Below are 19986 nucleotides of genomic sequence, written 5' to 3' on the forward strand. Positions count from 1 at the left end.
CACCATAACGAAAGGGCGCAGACACCTCAACATTTTTCCCCTTTTGCGCTCCCTTGTAAACCGTCTAAAAAAATGTTGCTTGGCCCACGTCTAGGCTGCATTGTGCATCACGCTTTGTACAGTTGGTAGGAATTTCTGCGCAGGTAACAGAAATTCTGCTGTGCATAGCGTTCGCGCCTTAGATTTGGATTTTCAAAGCCCCAGCTTCTTTATTTTCAGACGTAACCTTCACCTGCATTTGTACTAGAATAAAAAAGTTATTGAGCTTCGTCTTAGGTTAAACGCACCCGTAACAACAGCAGTAAAAGCGTCCTGAATGTGTACCCACTGCAATGGTTCACCACACAAGACACAACTCGATATTTCGAGAGACCACAATATTTTACTTTCTATAGCGTCTATGAATCTAGTGTCGAAGAAAATATAAAAGATGCATAATAAAACCATGAATAAGATGAAAAAGCACTGGATACATCAGGAAAATAGGAAATCACAACGTCCTACTCATACATTAGATTTGCAGTTCGTAGTATTTGAAGGAGTCCAATCTTTATACAAAACATGATTCAAGACAGAGGGCGTAAAAATGTCGGTGTGCCTACACACTAAATGCGAATTTGCTGAAGATTCACTTTTACCAGATAGTAGGCTTCGGAAACGTCGGGGAGTATTTTGCGAAGCATAACGCCAAGTAATTTTTTGAAGACCTCTTAACATAATTGTTTACTTCTGTTCGGTCAAATTTTGCAGGTTTCCGCGCTTCCGGCGGGGAATATTACGCAAGGTAAATGTAAAAATACAACAGGTACAATCATCTCAACTATTCGAGAGGTAGGCACTGAGTTCTGATAAAAAAGTTTGGGGAAAAATACTTCATGAAATATTGGGAATAGTTATTCCAGTCCCGAGCTGTGTGAGGAATGAAAGAAGCGGTAAAAGTAGCGCTATAAACGCCGAGGCGGCCGACGTTTCAGAGGTGTGACTTGTGATGTAATGTGCGTGCACGGCGAACGATGTACGGGGTATCGGAGGGCTTTGCCAATAAATATTGTTTTAAATACCTTAGGTACCTCTGGATGCAACCTAGTTTAATCAGCCTCGCGAACGCAGAAGTAGGAAGGTAATACCGACACAAACACGTTGTTTTACGGAAATATCTAATGAATTGGTGCTTCTATGCATATTTTCTTTGATATTGCGTTAGTGCTGCAAAATAACCCTATTTTTCTCGCAACAGAACTTCAATGCCTCTAAGTCAACTGCCCCCTTGACTTCATAATTTAAATTATTCGCAGTGCTACGTGAAAACGCTGATTAAACTTTCATAAAAAGGGTTTTTAGAGGATAAAGATACGGCTGTTTCTCTGAGGCTGAAGAGGTTGTTTTTTCACTTCCGGTAACATCAGATAGCAAAAATACCTATCGAAAATATTTGAAAGGCATGTATAATGGTTTTATTGGGCATGCACTTGAATTGTAATTATTTTGTTAATAGGCTGTTGCTGTCCCTCTCTAGATGTGTGGAACAAAACCTGCTTTGGGCAAAACACACTTCAGCTATTTTAATTTTTTTCGTCTCAAATTCTCGAGTGGGCATATATATAAGGTATTTCAGACAACTCGTACGTTGTTATTTCATTCTGCAAATGTATGTTTTCTTCCATCAGCATCTCTTTTTAATTCCGAAATTTCTGTGGTAATCTCTCATTTTGTCAATCTTCACGTGTTTAAAGCCGGGTCGTTGACACGCCCAGAATAATTCCCTGTTTTATCTGCGTCCCATTGTTCTCATTATGTTTTACTCACTGACCGACCACTCACTCAGACATGGCCCCCTTTGGGCTGAAAACACTGCACGACAAACCCAAACATACATACGAGCAAGATGCACGACGAGACCCGCGTGCTCGCGCATAATAAATGAATTCTCAATTCAATACGGTTCAACCCAAAATCAATGCTGCACTGCTCGCTCACCTGCTAAAGAGTACAGTGTGGGCAACCAATCACTGATATGCATCAGTTGCTGAGAAACCCTCTTGCTTTTTACCAGACGCGGACTCCAGACGAATGCCGGCACACGCACAGAACCTTCCCAAACTGTGCTTTTGATTCCCCGTAAAGGCCAGTTACCGCCTCGACTGTGCAGAGAGGCGCCATTGTCGCTACTGAACACAAGAACTGTGTCTTCCAGCATAGACGCGGCTTCCAGAGCTTCCATGAGGCTTCCAATAGACTCATCAATGGCGTCCACCATTGCTGAAATAAAACAGCATGGCATAAGCCCCGTTGGTAGTACCGATGTGAATCGCAACATTCCATGTGAACCAACGTGAATCCCAACGTGAACCAACGTTCCAAGGTAAAATGTTCATTTTTTAACCAGCCTTTGATTGCACACTAAGTGAAATTATTTTTTATTCCAAACAGAAGATAGAACCTATACCTTTTTTAAGATATTTTCGTGGAGAAGCCGGGCAGAGGTGACAGGATTCAATGCAGATTTTTTAAATAGTATTTTTACATTTTACGCTGTAAGCCTGGGACAATAAAGTTCCCAATCCGACAGCGTGCTGGCCACTTTTTCGTTGTGGTTGGTCGTGGGTCAACAAGTTTCTACGCGCCATTTCGCAGTTATTTTGCCTCTCTTGAAAACGTAAACACCTATAGTGACAAAATAATAAAAGCGCTTCGTCTACAAACTGGTGTTCACAATTAAACCGCACGCCTAAATCTAGTGCTACCACGCTTTCAAATTACCTATTCTTGAAGTATTAGCACCCTATGTGATGAAAAATAGTCCCGTAGTATATACTACCACAGCCTGTTGATAGCGCAAGGAATCATTGTAATTGTGAAGTATTTGTCCCCCATTGTAATAAAAATGTCACCAAGTGCTACCTGCAATAGTGTGAAAAGTACTGCAAAGGAAAAAAACAAGGGGTATTCATTACGCGGGCTGTGAGAAATTGTGCATACTTTTAATGTCCATTTTGTTATGGCGACGCTGTTAGCATCTTGATGGTCAGAAAATTGTGTTTCGTAAACACAAAAACCCAGGAAAAACCCAGCAGTTCTCGCCCAAGACCCCAAGCGGAAGCGGAAGCTTATCAGTCGTGCTGCTGTACAGATCAGTATTCGTGTAAAGATAGACCCTGAAACAAGCATCGCAACCGCATGATGGGTCACTGATGAATAATGGCGACCCCTCTAGTGGTCTGGTAAAGATTACACTTGCCACTGCTCGAAAAGTGGGGCGGGAGGGGTTGGCGTCAATCAAGGGCTAGCGCATGCGTCAGGCTATACAGGACGCAGGATTTCTAGCTCAAAACGCCGAGCAAATGCGTCAGGACCTAGTATTTTCCGCCGGAGAACGCGAGTGCAAGCGAGAAGCCCTTCGACACAATGGGCAATATTTTACAGGATCCCCTATCAGCATTTTGGATGGTTTACAACAGCTGCTCTGGACACCCACTTTTACAAAGCGGGATCGCATGGCGACCATTTTTCGACAACTGCTATAGTCAAGAAACCCTTGGGCATATTGCTAAGGCTAATGGCGACAATATATTTATAAAATATCAGTTGTCCTTCTACTCCCATGTTGAACAAGTGGACGGATGGTCAAGGCGTCTACATATTTTTTCTGTCTGAGTGTCAGATTGTTGTCGTAAGTGTATGAATGAGTGCGCGCAACTTTTCGTCTATAGGAAGGTACGACGTTTAGTGGCCAATTCCCGGCGTGGTTCGCGAAATCAGCAAAAACATCCAGATGATACTGTGCAAAGCCTAACCGATGCCAAGATTTTTTCAACAACGAGCCGGTTCTTTGTACGTTTTGTGTCAAACAAAGTTACCTTTGTTAACAGCCTTCATTTGGATGCACTTCGTGCTCCCAAAATCCACACATGTGTGGGCTTGCTTTTCAAGCGCTAATAGGTAAAGAGTTTACTGCAATTAGGTTCTTATTCATTAATTTGGTTGAAAAGCTTCCATTCTGAAGATTGTAGTGGTCACTGGTCAAGTCGGTGAAAAAAAGAAAATTCAAATTGTGGTTTCTATCTGGTTTATTTGTTTGTTCTCGGTACTGTTCGCCGCCAGCAGCTGGTTCACCGAAGTCGCGTTGCACGACATCGTGTGCCTAATTTTAGTTGCATCGGGAAAAGCACTTAGCCGACCTAAAGTGATTGCCACAAACGTAAATACACAAGAAGGAATTTAAACTATCGCTAGCAAATAAACCAGTGCAATTTTTTTTGGTAGCAGCACGTACCGCTTGAAATATTTCAGACATGTACGCAGTTGTGTAGAACTGAAGTACAACTGAAGTAACGGAAGCCTTTTTAAATATTGGCTCATATCACCAAAACAAAACAATGCTCAGGAAGACGAAAAAAGAAGGCTTAACACACATAGTGCTATATGTGTATAGGCTCCTGCTTTTTATGTTGTCCTGTAATAATTACTGTTTTGTTTGGTAGTTTTTATTATTCGCAGCTTCACATAACTCGTGAGCTTATATGGGCAAGTTGAATGTGGATAAGCTTCTTTTAGAGACGCGAGTCATTGCAGCTGCGCAAATTATAAAACTTTCTAAACATCGCTGAGAACGTTTTATAAACCTAATGCAATTAGAACACTTTTAAATATTTTGGTATACTTTTCATATTCTCCGCATGGTTGAACGTATTGTTTGAACAAATCAACTAAGTTGATTCGGAATTAAAAATAAACAATGCACATGCCGGCGAATATGCGAATAAGAATTTGCAGAGTTCGCAAAGGGGTGCTCAACACAATAGAGGTGAAGTTTTTTTAAAAGCACTGTAACAGAGCCATAATAAAATGAACCCCTATCTGTTTCCAGCCTTTTCTTACCCGCATGCAGTCTTCGTTTTTGGTCGCCAATGTAGGTAAACTTTTCAATATTCTCCTTTGGAGCTTGCATAGGCTCTGGGCCAAACGATACGTGTGGAGCTTGATGGGCTAAAAACAAGAAGAGAGGCTGGGTGCCGCCAATAAGATCAGTATACGTAATAATACTTTTCGCCCTTTAATTCGAAGTGCAAATTTTATGTTCACCAATTTTATGTTCATCATCATTATGTTCATCAAGCCAGGCTGCTCCAGTGTCCTAACCACTGACACTCGCGAGCGCTGCGGCGAGACCGACAGCGCGACAGGCTATGCGTGACATACTGCAACGCGGCGCTTCGTCGACGGTCACCGGTAGCACACCAAGACCCACGTAGGATGTTTGGGTTTCCTTTATTCAGTTCATTTGGTACGATAGCATTTCATGGACAATACCGTGCATTAAGATAGTTACTACTTACTACTTACTAAGATGGTCACTACTTACGCGTCAAGACCAGAATACATGGAGTGACTATGCGACGAAAAGACGACGAACAAGGCCGGCGGCGCGCACCCGACTCTCGGCGGAGGAAAAAACGTTGTCCACCACCAATCTAGCAGGGTAAGAAAAGTTCGTTGGCGGCGGAGCGGCGGCGAGCGGCAAACCGAAGGAACCAATCAGGTCTTCCGATTTTCTCTCCATGGCGTATGGCGTGTACAGGCCGCTGCAGGCGGGCGCTTTGGAATGTTTGATTGACGTACGATTCTCCCGCGCATACTCGAGCTAAAAAAGAGTATTTTATATCTGAGATCGATTCAGGAAAAGGGTGTTGCAAAAAGTGACGTCCACACTTTTCTTATTGCTCAAGCCGCAAACACCACGCGGTCCCGACCCAACTACAATGGCTTGTGTCACTGAGGTATGCATGTACGATAGCTTTCATTAAGAAAATAAATGCGATTCGGCTACATAACTTCTATTACAGCAACATGGGGCCCGTCTGCAAGACCAGAGTGTAAGAAACAAGCGTTATCCCTGCGAGGGCCTCAGCAACACTGTAAAATTCTAAAAGCAGCCAGCTGTGTGTATTCGGAACCGCGCTTGACAAGCTCTGTTTTGCTTCATAGCATATCTGTAGAGATGGAGTGGAGATAGAAGGTCGGCTTCATTTCTTGGAGTCGCTGGTTCGAATCTCCCCGCGACGTTCGTTTCTTTTTTTAAAGCCAAGCTTTCGAGCTCTACCAGACAACGATTGTTCGGGGCGTGCGGGACAACAAATTCCAAACATGACGAATTCCGTGGCAAGGGGGGGGAAGAATGTTGGAGGCGGAGCAGCGCCAGGTTTCACTCACGGAGCACTCTGTAGATGGCGCTGCGAATTTAAGTTACCCAGCGTTCCTCGCGCGCTGGAGCTGCTCATGTTGGCAGTCACGTCGGCAGGACCATTCAGTCCGTTTGGTAGCCTGCTTTATCGACGGTCGTTTTGGGCCCGTTTTGGAGAAGTTTCGCATCCATCGCGCACTTCCCTTGCACGGCTCGCTTAACTTGTTCGACAGCACCTCCTGGGTAACCGGATCCGACTGAATTATATTGTCGTACGGCAAATATACGTTAAGGATTGGTTTCTAGTGCGGGAAAACAAAATAGAGACCACATAGAGACATCGGGCCGCTAGAGAAGCACTACAGAAACGGACGGCATGCCATGATGGGACTCCATTTTCTAAATTAGCGAATACCGATTCGGGTGAGTTTTATCAGATATTGCAAAAAAAGAAAGGAGCAACTGGTTCTGATCAGAAGCGATTATAAACGTTCCCTCAGCTTTGTCGAAATTGTTAAATTTACTAAACTAACTTCTTTAAATAAGTGAAAGGGGGAATCACTAAGCTCACATGCCGAATTTTTTTGGCGTCCGCGCTTGTGCCGCGCTGTGATGTAGCTCCGAGCCAGCACATCGGGATGGCGAGGTTCCGCTATCTGACCCATCGAAGGACGCTCACCGTTTTGTTTTTGCCGAAGCACGTCTGTGATACGGCGCGGCGTGCGCCCCTCCAGCCAGGCCGTGGCCAATGCTCCTGCGTTCGGGTCGCCACCCCTGCGAATTCTAGGTAACGGTAAGAAGAATCTATGGTCTCACTCTTTGTACAGCTACGTGTGTGAATTCAAGTGACGTCTCATTGGCAGTTGTTGTGGGTGTCGTTTAAAGTTTTGCTTTCAAACCGCCTTCACAGCGTAGATTGGAGCCATTTTTTTAACGGCCATAATGCTTTTGAGAACTGAAAATGCCTATTTCCGCAGAAGAAACACCCCCGAGTCACGCAGAATCGACAAATGACGTACAAACCAGGCGAGGAGGTCCTTCACTGGTCGTGTTTACTCAACGTTACTGTTAATTGTGGGCATGGAGTTTCAGTTAATCACACTGAGAGCCACCCAGCGCTGGCGCGGCGGCGGACGCCGTGTCTCCGTTGTATGTAGTTGAGCCCGACGAACATACTTCGTCCTGGCGCGGCGGCTTTTCCTCCTCGCGAACTTCGTCGTGAAAGTTCGCTCCATGTATTCTGGCCTTTATGTCCATACACACCCTTTGTTGTTGAAACATATTCGCGTGCGTATACTGACGCTCGACTTGGCTCGGAAAATAAAGCTAACGCGGCGCACCACTTCCCGCATTGGGGCCATCATGCCACGACACCTTTAATTTTTCACGAGAGATGTGCACAGGAAAGCGGTCGTAGACCCCTTTGCCAGTCGTCATGAACTTGAACAAACTAATAGCATCCGGAAAGTAGTTTGGCCTCTCAGGCGTGGAGACCGCACGTGGGTGAAGAACAAGTGGGCATTAGCGAGGGCGAAACGAGCAGCCGAAGGTTATGCGATGTGGCGGGAGTCGGTTGAAATGAAGAGACATGTCTTCGATATCAAATGTCGGCTGCAGAAAGTGGCATTTGTAACGCCTCTCTTAATCTTCAGAAGTTCCTGATTTGTACCACGGGCGGAGCGATGGCCTACATGCCTACTCTCAACGTTTTAAATGGGTAGCGACCGGGCAGAACTGGCCGCAAGAAAAAAAATTGCGCCCACCTCCCCTCAAGGGGAACCCTGTGTAGATGCGACGCATCGTGGGGTTCACTTGGTGTTTCCGTTGGATTGATTCTGAAATCGCGTGAAACGTGTCGGGAACGCGTATGACTATTATGTTTTATGATTATTATTATGTTTTATTGGCCAAACTTGGTCAATCTCTCTAAGTGGTATGATTGCGGTGTCGCTGTCGCAACGACCTTTACTCCATCATTGTTGCTGTAAGTGGGAGCTTCTTTTCTTTTATTGCAAGTGTTAATCATTGCCCCATCATGCGTTGTATCAGTAGCATCTTGACGTAGTTTGAATGAGTCAAGGATATAAGGCGCGTTCGTAGCATTTGATTCTGTCTCGGTTTTGTGGCGCAGTTGGAAGAGCACCATGTACCTCGCGTTTTGCCCACAGGGTCGTGGGATCGAAACCGGGCGCTGCTAAGTATTATTTTTTTATAGTGTAGGGGGAGGTGTGGATGGACAACTACGCCGTTTGGAAGGACAAGGCGAGTGAATGAGATGCAGTCGCATCTAAAATGGGCACCACCTTGAACAAGCGCCTTACCGAGGAAGCATACATTAAGTGTTATGATGACCACCGACGAAGCACTGGACTAGCGAGACCCAAGGAAGGTTCTACAACATGGTTCACAGTTCATGGATACTAAAATTCGGTTAGGACGGCACGCGCGCAAGACTTCAGGACAGATGAGACACCGGTCGCTCGTCTCTCTGGGGACTGAACCATTGGGTTGAGAAGGCGAAAGTACCAAAGGCATACGAGGCTTTACATGACCCTCCCATTCGGAGCAGCTCATCCGCTGCTTTAGTTGGAGGCTAGGTATTTTTCATAAGAACAGGAGGCAAGTCTTTTTCGACGCCAGCACCATATAACGACCGTTCCCTTAAAGCACAGCGCTCTCCCAATCTAGTAGAAGCCGCCAATGATGCGCGAGAGGAAAACGAAGAACCATCTAACGAGAACAGGCCGACTGCAAAGCTCCCTGGGCCAGCAATTCCAGAATCGTGCTGCAGAAAACCGCAACATACCGAAAGGCTTTCCGGAGTGCAAGACATGCGAAAAGCTCGGTCGCGAGACAGAGAAGTGCTAGCGCGGTTATGAGGTGGCAGTTCCTACTGCTCTGGCCAAGCACTGGCCGAAAGCAAAATTTGAAAACAATAAGCAGCACAACCCATGGTAAATCCCTGACGGGGTATGCACTGAAGGAGAGGCGCAGTAGAAGGAAGACGACGGGCTCTTGTAGTTGTCGCAAGAGCCATGGACGGATGGCGGTGCCTCTAAGAGGCTCCCATTATCCAATGCGCCAGGACGAGTCCAGGCACGTTCTAGACACAGAATGTCTGTCTTAGCGTCTCGCTTGTCACTCCTGTGTGGGCGTGCTGTTTGGACTGGTTTTCCCGGCACCCCATCGCCCTCGTTTCTCCTGGAACAGCAACTCGGCTCTCGTGTTCTGACCAGTCCCGCTGGCAAGAGCGACGCGAAGAAGGCTACACGCGAGAGATACCGAGGCGGTGGTTGGTCGACAGTAACCGGCAGCATGTAAAGGCCCACGCAGGAAGTTTGGGTTTCCTTTATTAGGGGCGAAGCACCTTAGGGGCTCGGGCGGTGAGCGGCCTTTGTATTCGTCGTCTCCGGTCGCCACGGTAAATGACTTTTCAAACGATGGTCAAAGAATAAGTGTATCATTACAAAACCTTTCAAAATAAATGAACGTAATTTCAACTAATTTTTAATACAAGAATTATCCAATAATAATTGAAATATCACAGAACATTTCTTAAATTGCTTCTAAAAAGTGGTTACGCACACAGGTATTTTTGGTGTAAAGCATACGTCCAATCATGCTGCGGCGCGTTACACGAAGACAACTGATGGCAAGTCTCTCTGTCATTTTTTGGCCTAAATACAAATCAACGAAAGAGAACGTGCCACCGCCTCAGCAAGGGCACGATTGCTTCTCACACCAGATCTTCTCTGGCACCCAATGTGCCGCTCTATGCGGCAAGAGAAAGGCAGCGGCTTACATTGGGTCCAGAAGCGCTGTTTTCTGCAATGGACGCTGAAATTAAAGTACACAAAGAGCGAAAGCGTGGTTTAACCCACGAGAGACACCGCTGACGTAGCGAAGGGCAGTGGCGACGCAGACCAGACCCATTAGCATCGATTTTGTCGTGCGAAGCAGCGACGCACACTGCAAGCTTCGCACCTCCGCAAGTTTTACGTTAGGGGAGATGGCCCGCCATTTTATTAGTTCATTTGTAACATTACTGTTTCCTGCACTGTCCTATGCGTTTTATTTGTATTTCGAATTTCCGTGTTATCTATGCCCGCACTTCTTATGTTGAACTGAATTCTCCCGCGTGTACTCACGGCTCACTTCTTTTCTTTGAGTTCTTAACGCCAAGCGAACACGCCCCACTCCTTCAGAATGCCTGGGTATATTCTATGTCCGGAATAAACAATGCAATGTGTTCATAAAAGCAGAAGAAAAAGGCTACTTTGGCACGCAATGTCTCGACATGCACCAGTGCCCATAGTACGTAACGCAGTCTTTTTTGATTTTCCTCTTTAATAGCAATCTTTATATATCGTGCTGTGCGGTGTTCACGAAGTGTAGCTGCAGTCTTTTCAGCGTAATACAGAAATATAGATTTAAGGGTTCATGCCTGGCATATTGGTTCTTCGCTACAAAACCGATCGAACGATTAGGAGACTCAAATTGTATCTTCGAGAAGTGCTGTCATTGTATTCCTATTCCAAAACTTTATTCCACTTGTATTTCTACACTACTTCTATTCCAACAACTAAACAACACACGAGAAATATTATGCGCAGGCACTTCCTGATGTTTCGTTTATTTAGCACACTTATCACCTTCTTATATCGTAAGCACCACCCCAGAAATCATCATCATCACCAGCCTATCTAATCTCACTGCAGGGCAAAGGCCTCGTCCATTATTCTCCAATTACCCCGATCCTGTGCTACCTGCGCCCAATTTATCTCCTCAAACTTCTGGATCTCATCTCCCCATCTCACTTTCTGCCGCACCCTACAACGCTTGCCTTATCTAGGGATCCACTCTGTTACCCTCAATTACCAACGGTTATGTTGCCTTCGCATAACATGCTCTGCTCACGTCCATTTCTTCTTCTTAATTTCTACTAAGATGTCTTGAACACCAGTTTGCTCCCTGACCCACTCCGCTCTCTTTTTGTCCCTTATCGTTACACCTATGATCTTCCGTTTCATTGCTCGATGAGACGTCCTCAATTTAAGTTTAAACCTCTTGGTGAACATCCACGTTTCTGCCCCGTAGGTGAGTACCGGTAAGATACGGCTGTCATACACTTTCTTCTTAAGCGACAATGCTAGGCTGCCTTTCATTATCTTAGAATGCCGGCTGAATGCACTCCACCCAATTCTTATCCTGCAAATTTTGTCAGCCTCAAGGTTGGGCCCTGGGTTCACAACTTGGGTCACAACTTGCCCCCAGAAATAAGTATCCCGGAATAAGAATACGCAGAAACTTGTTGAAGGTCTACTTCTTGTTTAAGTAAAGTAAAAATTCTATAAAAGGAAAGGATCGCCGTGTGGAACCTTATGATGTGGTCGTAGGGATAGTCGTAGTCACAAATAGTATAGAGTTGCCAAAAATGCTTTAGCGTCTCGAACAAGTGCTGTCGAAGTAGTTGCAAGTAAAATTAACTACCCGAAAAGAAAACGATAATTGAATTAGAAGCTTCCAAAATCACGTGCGAACCAAAAAAACAACGCAGAAGCAAGTGAACCTTAGCTATGTCTAATAATTAGAGCGGTGGTTACGTGACTTCTACTTCATCCGTTAGGGAACGTGAGATCTGGGCTCTGGGCTCTGCAAACCTCTAAACATTTTCTGAGCTGATAACACACATACATACATCATTTCAGCAACACAAAATCACTCGCAAGCTTAAGAGCGCCAACTCTTTGTGAGGCAAATCACCGAGGATACTTCTGAATGACTTTCTTTTCATAATAGGTGGGTTTCTTTTGGTTTGTGCGTCCGCGCTGTACTGACACGCGCCTTCCATGGGTTTCCCTAGATTAAAACCATCCTTCTCGTTAGGCAAAGGAGTCTGTTTACCGTTGTATTTTGGTACATCCGTTCTCCCCTCTATAAATCGAAACTGCTTCCACCGTGCCGGAATTGCGAAATCTGGCAGGCAGCTTTATAATTAGAGGAACCGAGGTTCCTATCCAACCAATGGAAGCGTTTTCGTTTTTCTTCACTTCATGCACGGCCACCATATAACCAGACAAAAGTGGTTTTCTTGTTTTGCGTTTTGCGTCGATTACAGACGACATATGCGAAAATTGTGATGCGGCCCTTCATAAATTATTATCCATTTATTCAAGTGTACCAGCAGGCGTCAATTACATTTAATTGATGACAAGGAGCTTCAAGGAGCATTTTGAACGATTACAGCGTGGTAGTGGAGGGCTCCACGGTATTTATAGTGTTTGTTGATCATCACAGCTCTTATTATTTGCTTTTTTTTTGTGCGGGAACCAAGTATTTTGACCTAACGGTCGACACGTATTCAAAGCCAGTTCATACAGTTTTACCGGTATAAGAAACTTGTTATTGAGCTCAGTTTGGATATAATGCGTTCATTCACAGCTCTTCCCCGAATGCACTACATAAGTTTTATCAACCTCTTAAATTCTACCGACATCTCCCTGGTTTGAGATAATATTTTGCCTGGTTGAATTTATTTCATGCAACAATTTGCAATTTACTAGAGATCGCTGTACCTGGGACATTAGCGGCGTTCCAAATGCCCAAAGGATATCTGTGCTTAAAAGCACTAAAACATACTAATCTCATTTTAATGATTTCATAACACTTCTTTTGGTATATAAACTTAAACGCACATAAACTTCCACAAAAAGCCTGTTGTTTGTTGCGATTCGACCTCTATAGCTGGTTGCAAGAGGCTGATCGTAGATGGCGCCGCCAATTTTGGTGATTACGCCAAGCTTGTGCCTATAGATCAGTATCACTATCTATCACATTACAGCACTATACTATCCGCCCATTCTATATTACTGCTGAAAACCGGGGGCCCGGGCGGCCTCATCACGCAGCGGAAGAACTGTGGCCATTCAAAAGTCTCCCAAATTACAGGAATACGACGCATTTTATATTAATATAGCCCCGATAGCTTGCAAAAGTACTGATCAGCTGACCCATACCGCCAATTTTGTTAAACACTGACCTGAAAAATCGGTACATTTGTTTGCGAAGTGCGGGTCAGCTCAATCCCTATTATTATAATCACAATTTTATTACCAGGGCCGGAACCAGGAGATGAACTAACTATCCGCTCGTCGCCCTTTTGAGGAAAGTAAAAAAACTACCTCGGAGCACTAGTCATCTCCCATTTTTGCCGACACGTGCGATTTAACGCTCCTAAATGTTATTGAACATACTCCAGTAAATATTTCCACAATACCTTTTTTTCAACCGTGCTTTTAAAGTTGAGCTCATTGCATGATGAGATGTTTGCATGGGATTTACGGTGAGCAGTTTCCAATTCGCAGCGCAGGCATCAGCTTCGCCGCCAATTTTTGGCTGTGACGGCATCGAAATGGAGAAGTTTGCTTTATTACTTCTAGTTCTGGGCTCGGCAAAAACCTCTAAACATTTTCTGAGGTGAAAACACACATATATACATCATTTCAGGAAAACAAAATAACTCGGAAGCTTAAGAGCGCCTAATTTCTAAGAAGCAAATCACTGGGGACACACGATGGCGCTATCCGCTCTCTGTGTCCCGTTTCAAGCGCTACTTGCGATGAATCAAAACCAACTAGCCCAGCTGTCAATTTTAATGAAATCACCGGGGATACTTCTGAATGACTTTCTTTTCATAATAGGAGGGTCTCTTTTGTTTTGTTTGTTCACCTGTTGGGGCAATGTTCTTCGAGAGTCCTTTGAGTGCTATATGATGGGCTTAAATTCGTATTGGTTTTTCTATGTGCGTCTTTGGAGGCGAGTATACCCCGCATCGAAAGTACACCCCGCATCCGCATCTGATAGCTGTGCCGATTAGTCGGCACAGCTATCAGAATCCGTGCTACAGCACGCACACACTATTGAGACCCTTGTACCACACCTGCCGACGCGTGAATGTACCGTTGTGTAAAGATATTGGCTGGTACCCCGGGCAAAGGAGTTAAAATTTCTAACGATAAAACTTCTGAGTGTTTGATTGCTATTTGCAATGACAGTGCTTTCTGTCCTGGATAGAAACACACGTGATATTTTTTCAGCAAAGTGGGCATGTAAAAATAAATATTGTGTATGGCCATTCAAGATTGCTACCGTTACAAGATGGTCCAGCAATGTCATACTATATGCAGTTACTTTTCCTCTTGTTAACTCCCTCATCTGAATGCTTCGATACTTGTTGGTTATAAGAGAAGACACGGTTTCTAATTTTGTTCAGCCTAATGATCCTTCAAGCTATTTGAAGCTGTTACAACAATGTCATTGACGTCAAACAAATTCTTCGCGAACAATCAAACTGCAACATACACCGGCACTGAAAAAAGGCTGAAATGAGGCCGATGACACAATTGACTTGTCGGACCAGTCGGAGTTTGTTAAGTGGGATTGTAGTTTATTATACGCTCTTGATATTGTAAAGTGTGTTCGACCAAAAAATTAGGAATATACAAGCAACTATTGTGAACTTGTTTCTGCCTTCAAAACGTAACAGAGAAGTCAATTTGCATAGGCTGAATCAAACGTATTACGCCCATAAAAAAACCTCATTCCCACTTGCATAAGAGTCACATTTTTGTAGTAGTGATAAGCCGCACGCCATACCATTACAAAAAACAAAAAAATTCCGTACATAGTTTGACCTGCGTTTATAGGGAGCAAAAAATGCAGTCACTCACCCTGGATTTGTTCCGGTGCGCAATTATATCTTCCGCTCTTTCTTCAAACAGTGATGTTACGTACCTCCCGGCTTTATTGTTGTCTACCACCGTATCATTCCACAAGTCCAACCCTCGTTGACCTTTCTGCATAAACGATGGCCCAAACGACTTGTTGGTGGCACTCACTAATTTATTTTATTGCACGTAACGGTCTTTAATGTAGTTCGATTATTTATTAAATTACAATGCCATGTCATTTATGCCTATTGTGCAAAGTTACATGTTAAATATTACGTGAAGTTCATTACAAATGAGTTTCCTAGTAAGCCAGGTGCAGTACACAAAGAGGAAAACAATTTAGAGGCACCAATTAAAGCTCTTGCACATTGGTGACGCGATTACGTGTATGTAAATAAACGGATCATGAGGGTATTGCTTGGCGTTTTCTGCTCCATTAAACAAAATGTGTAACCAATTCCTTGCGAGAACAGCAAGTCAATGCCAATATGAATTTCGCAAACACAAACTGTACAACACAGAGGCGTTGGGCTCTATCACGATACTTTTGGGGGGAAACTTCTCGTACAAACATTACGCCGACTTTGGTTGAGATAACCTATCTTTCAGGATAGAAAAAAGTAGTGTTGCTGTAGGATGTATACAGACCCACTCAAGGATAGAAAAAAGTAGTGTTGCTGTAGGATGTATACAGACCCATTCAAGGATAGAAAAAAGTAGTGCTGCTGTAGGGTGTATACAGACCCATTCAAGGATAGAAAAAAGTAGTGTTGCTGTAGGATGTACACAGACCCTTTCAAGGATAAAAAAAAGCAGTGTTGCTGTAGGATATATACATACCCATTCAAGGAAATGTGAGTAGTAATCAACTGGTCCACTATAGGTGCCATAATAGCTGTCAAAGCCACGGTGGGTAGGTGTGTGGTTCAGCGTGTAGAAGCCGATACCCCACTGAAAAAAAATTCCCCGCATTTCCCCGAGGGGAAGAATGTGAAAGTGCGAATGCACGAGTTGAATTTGCGCGGTTCGGTAATGTTCGCGAAAGAGAGATCACACACACACACACAACTACAAAGAAAGAAAGATGCATTTAAGCGGGTGCATTAGCCCTTCTCACGCCCGATTCCTGGCAAATCCCCCACGTGGGTATGTGCCATGTCAGCGGCCAGGCAGCGCGCGCCCATCTCCCCCCGTTGCCAAGGAAGACGAGGAGATTCCTGGCCAATCCCCCACGTGGGTATGTGATGCGGACATCGCCGGTGGACGCAGGTTCAGGGTCGCTTAAGAAGTGCATTGCACTTAAAACATTAAGTGCGTGCGTCATTGAAGCAGCCTTGTTTACAAACCATACACAGGTGTTCTGTGGATAATAGAAGTAGATATAACAAGGGTTTGCTGCAGCTGATATCCAGTACAGAACGTGAGTCAATATCTCGTTAAACAATCACTTTATTTCTGTATTAGGTTATACCCAGAGACGAGCAATATACATGCTTGTGCCAGATAAAACTGAAAACCTATCACAGCAAAGTAGGTAACTAAAGAAGGAAGGCATCTACGTAATCGCCGTAGTGGCTGAAAAATGGACGACATAAATCAGGTTTAACGTTTAGGCTGTCACGTTTTGTGAAGAAATACTTATTCAGGTACTTTGGGCAATAAATATTTCCGAGGCGACATATTATTCATAGCCACGTGGAGTAAAAGTGAACGCGAGCCTAAAGACCTAAATGGCACTATGTTTTAAGCTTTTTAGTCAGATATCTTGACTGGTGGTTTCCACAGCCACAGGATTCTTCATCGCAATTCACACATTCAAACTTTAGTTATTAAAAACAATAATTTTCTTCCTTACTTCGAGAAGTATGTTCTACAAAGGTCACAAAATTCGGCCTCCCATATAACGCGTCACTTTAGTACAAAACAAATTGCCAAGGGCGCTAGGAATACAAATGTCAAACAAATCTTGAAATTTGCGTAAAATTTCAAGCGGAGGTTACTGCCAAAAAACAATGATAACGTTGAAAACAAACATTTCCTCAAATCTGGTTGCAGTGGTAAAAATATAGAGTCCAGTTCAGCTACAGCTGCCACGGCATGCTTCACCGGTATCATACTGTTACGTGGTTTTGTCACCCCACTCGTGGTTCTTCTGTGAGCGATGGTGGAGCGCATGATACCGCCTAGGCACTGAAGCAGCAAAAGTGCTGAATAGCGCTAAGTTGTGGCGCACTGCCAGTATACTCATTGAAGTAATTTCGGCAGTGCATGTTACAAATTTGGAATATTAACTTAAAGTTCCTGTACAGGGCAAATGAAATCAACCCCTCATAAACATGAAAAATCCAAAAAGCACACAAGCAAAAGGACAACGCAATAAATGAAAACAGATGATGAAAGAAAATGGTGGAAAAGAGACCATCACGAACGGATAAATAAACTGGTGGCAAGGTTAGGCCATGGGATTCAATAATTTTTGAAACAAAAGAACGCTAGTAGAATGCGAGTATTGTTCTTCAAAAATGAATAATTTTTAGGTAAGCAATAATCACCGCCCTAATTCTGCAATCACCTTTTTTAGTATTACACAGTGGTGTCCCGTTTCATTTTCTCTGGATTGTTTAAAGTGTCTGCTCATGATCGGTGAGGGCAATCACAAGTTGGCCAAGTAAGGCCAGGGAAATTGCAGCGATATGAAAACGACCTGCTGAATTGCTGTTTCATTCAGCGTTGGGCACCTCCCCATAGTCATTTCACTATATGCCATTTTGAGTTTACCGCAAGGCTTGGACTACTACAAAAAATTACGCCCATCTTCCTGCGAGGGAACCCTGGTGTGATGCGACGCATCGGGGGGTTCAATTGGTTTAACAAGATGGCAAGTTGGGCGAGTTGGTGCTGATTCCAATTGTCGATATGGTTCAATTGGTGTTTGCATTGGGTTGATTCTCTAAATCGGGTGAAACATGTTGTGAACGCGTATGATGAATTCCATCACATGCGGGTGTTCTCGTACGCAGGGCATGATGAAAGATACCCGCTTTATATTCGCAGCGCCTCAAGGAGACGAGACAACTTACGAGAGTCGCGCATGCTCTAGCTTGCGCGACGGGAGTGGAGCGAAGCGAGCGAAGCGCGCGCACACAGCTGTTGTTTATGATAATGATGCGGAGTGAGAGCGTTGCGCGCACAGCTGTCGGAGAGAAAACGGGAGGAGAGTCGCGCATGCGCAGCTGTAGTGCGGACGCCGGACAACGCCGACGCAGGAGTTGCATGCCTCAGAGCACGAGATGCGTCGCATATAACAGACTATTTTATTCCCAGATGAGTGCTGATCCACCTAAGTGAAATCACGGGCGTCTTTAGTTCGACGAGGTGGTATTACCGACAAAACTATCTCACAAATATTATTTTTCTTTCAGTATCGCCCTGATTCTTCCCTCAAATACAGAGAGCCAACAAACCAGGCCAAGTTTCTTTGTTGCGCTCGGCTATTTGAAACCGCACCAGCGTAACCTCAATGACATGCAGGAGCTTATTTTGCAGGGTAACGTAACCTTGGTAAACTCTTCATATCGGTATTTAGAATGTATTGTTACTCTGAAATTATGTTCAAGTGTTACGGGGGATCAAGTGTTTGAGTTCAGAAATTTTTTGGGGGCAAAATTTATCTTTGACGCTGTGAGTTACTGTATATTGCCCTATAAGAGTTTTGGCCGCCTGATGTGCTGCTTGTACTTATATTTTCTAGTTGTAGTTAGCCACTGAATAATTACTAAAATATTATTTACGCAAAGATAACATCCGTTTATTCGGTCTCGTTACTCATTTTATCTACATCTGCCAAATAAGCAAAAAACACTATTCCCAGTCTGTTCTGCAAACACTAGAGCATATATACCTTTCTTCTTGGTGCTTACCTTGCCGACACAGTGTGTTTCGTAGCCCAGGTCCCTTAGATATTCAGGAAGAATTTTGAAGGAAAGGGGAAGGCCAGCTTGTTCCGTCGGCGTTAGAGTCAGGTGTTGAAGTCCTCATAAAAAAAGATTTAAAACAAATACTAAATGCGCTGAAAAAACGTTCTAATAGAATTACCGTGAGGTAGTTCGAGGTCATTTTAGTCTTCATGGCTGGATAACCAGCCGCCCCAAAAGCGATCAAGCGAAACGGACGCTAATATTAGACCAGCACACCTTACACATTATATTTGGTAGTATTCAGCGCCGCGAGCAAGAGGCAAAAATTACAATAGTTAAGCAACTAAAATGCGTCGCAAAACTTTGAGACCACGCAAAGTCTTATGAAAGGAACGTACAAACCAGCGCTGAATATCAATTGGTGGTATGGAGAAGATACCGTCTATACACGAGGGTGGCTTGGTTGGCTACTTGGTGTAGCATCACAAAGGGTTAACAGCGCACAAATATGACGACACACAAGGAAGAGAAGGCAGGACAAGCGCTGAACTAAAACTGATTTTTTTATTTCGCCATGAAATACATGGAAACCAGGACACATCCAAAAACAAGGCCCAAAAAGTGTGACATAAAAACGTTTCTCGCGCCCGCCTTCTACCCGTGTTGCTCCAGATACTGATTTCCTTTATTTTTTGAGAGTGCAACAGATGTCCTGCTTAAACAGTTTTCATGAAGACGTTCAATCTTGAGTACCTCGAGAACCTCTTGCATATGACTGTCCTTCCCTCTAGCAATGACTGAACACTCCCCGAACAGTGGCCCGCCGGCGCAATCTTTGCTGTGCGCAGCTAGGTGCCCGAAACAGCCGTCTTTTCGGTGAGGTTCTTGTGTTCTCTCAGCCTATCGTTAAGGCAGCTACCCGTCTCACCGACATAGGTTTTTCTACAATCAAATGGGAGAGAATAAATGACGCCTTCATTACGTTCAACAAATTGTTCCCGGTGTTTCTTCCGGCACCCTCCTTTATTCTGCCCCCGCCATTCACCATCGGAGACAGCTGCGAAAGCTTGTTAGGAGCAGAGAAAATCAGATCAGCACCTGCGCGCACGCCGATCTTCTTGAGGATAATCGCAACCGTGTGCATATAAGGAACCACCAC

General features: G+C 44.3%; 1 protein-coding gene across 4 annotated transcripts in view; it reads right to left on the reverse strand.

Moving 5' to 3' along the window:
- The window catches only part of LOC144142043 (arylsulfatase I-like), a 61995-nt gene that overhangs the window by 9868 nt on the left and 32141 nt on the right, over positions 1-19986 (reverse strand). For all 4 annotated transcript variants that reach the window (XM_077673472.1, XM_077673470.1, XM_077673469.1 and 1 more), the window contains 5 exons: positions 18831-18943; positions 15751-15861; positions 14911-15036; positions 4879-5005; positions 1978-2259 (listed from right to left, as the gene is read on the reverse strand). In XM_077673472.1, coding sequence (XP_077529598.1) covers positions 1978-2259; positions 4879-5005; positions 14911-15036; positions 15751-15861; positions 18831-18943 — 759 coding nt within the window. The remainder of the gene's footprint in view (positions 1-1977; positions 2260-4878; positions 5006-14910; positions 15037-15750; positions 15862-18830; positions 18944-19986) is intronic.

This window comes from Haemaphysalis longicornis, unplaced genomic scaffold (genome assembly GCF_048455015.1).
Source record: "Haemaphysalis longicornis isolate Haplotype H1 unplaced genomic scaffold, Haemaphysalis longicornis Haplotype H1 scaffold_6, whole genome shotgun sequence".
In the NCBI taxonomy this organism is placed as follows: domain Eukaryota; kingdom Metazoa; phylum Arthropoda; class Arachnida; order Ixodida; family Ixodidae; genus Haemaphysalis; species Haemaphysalis longicornis.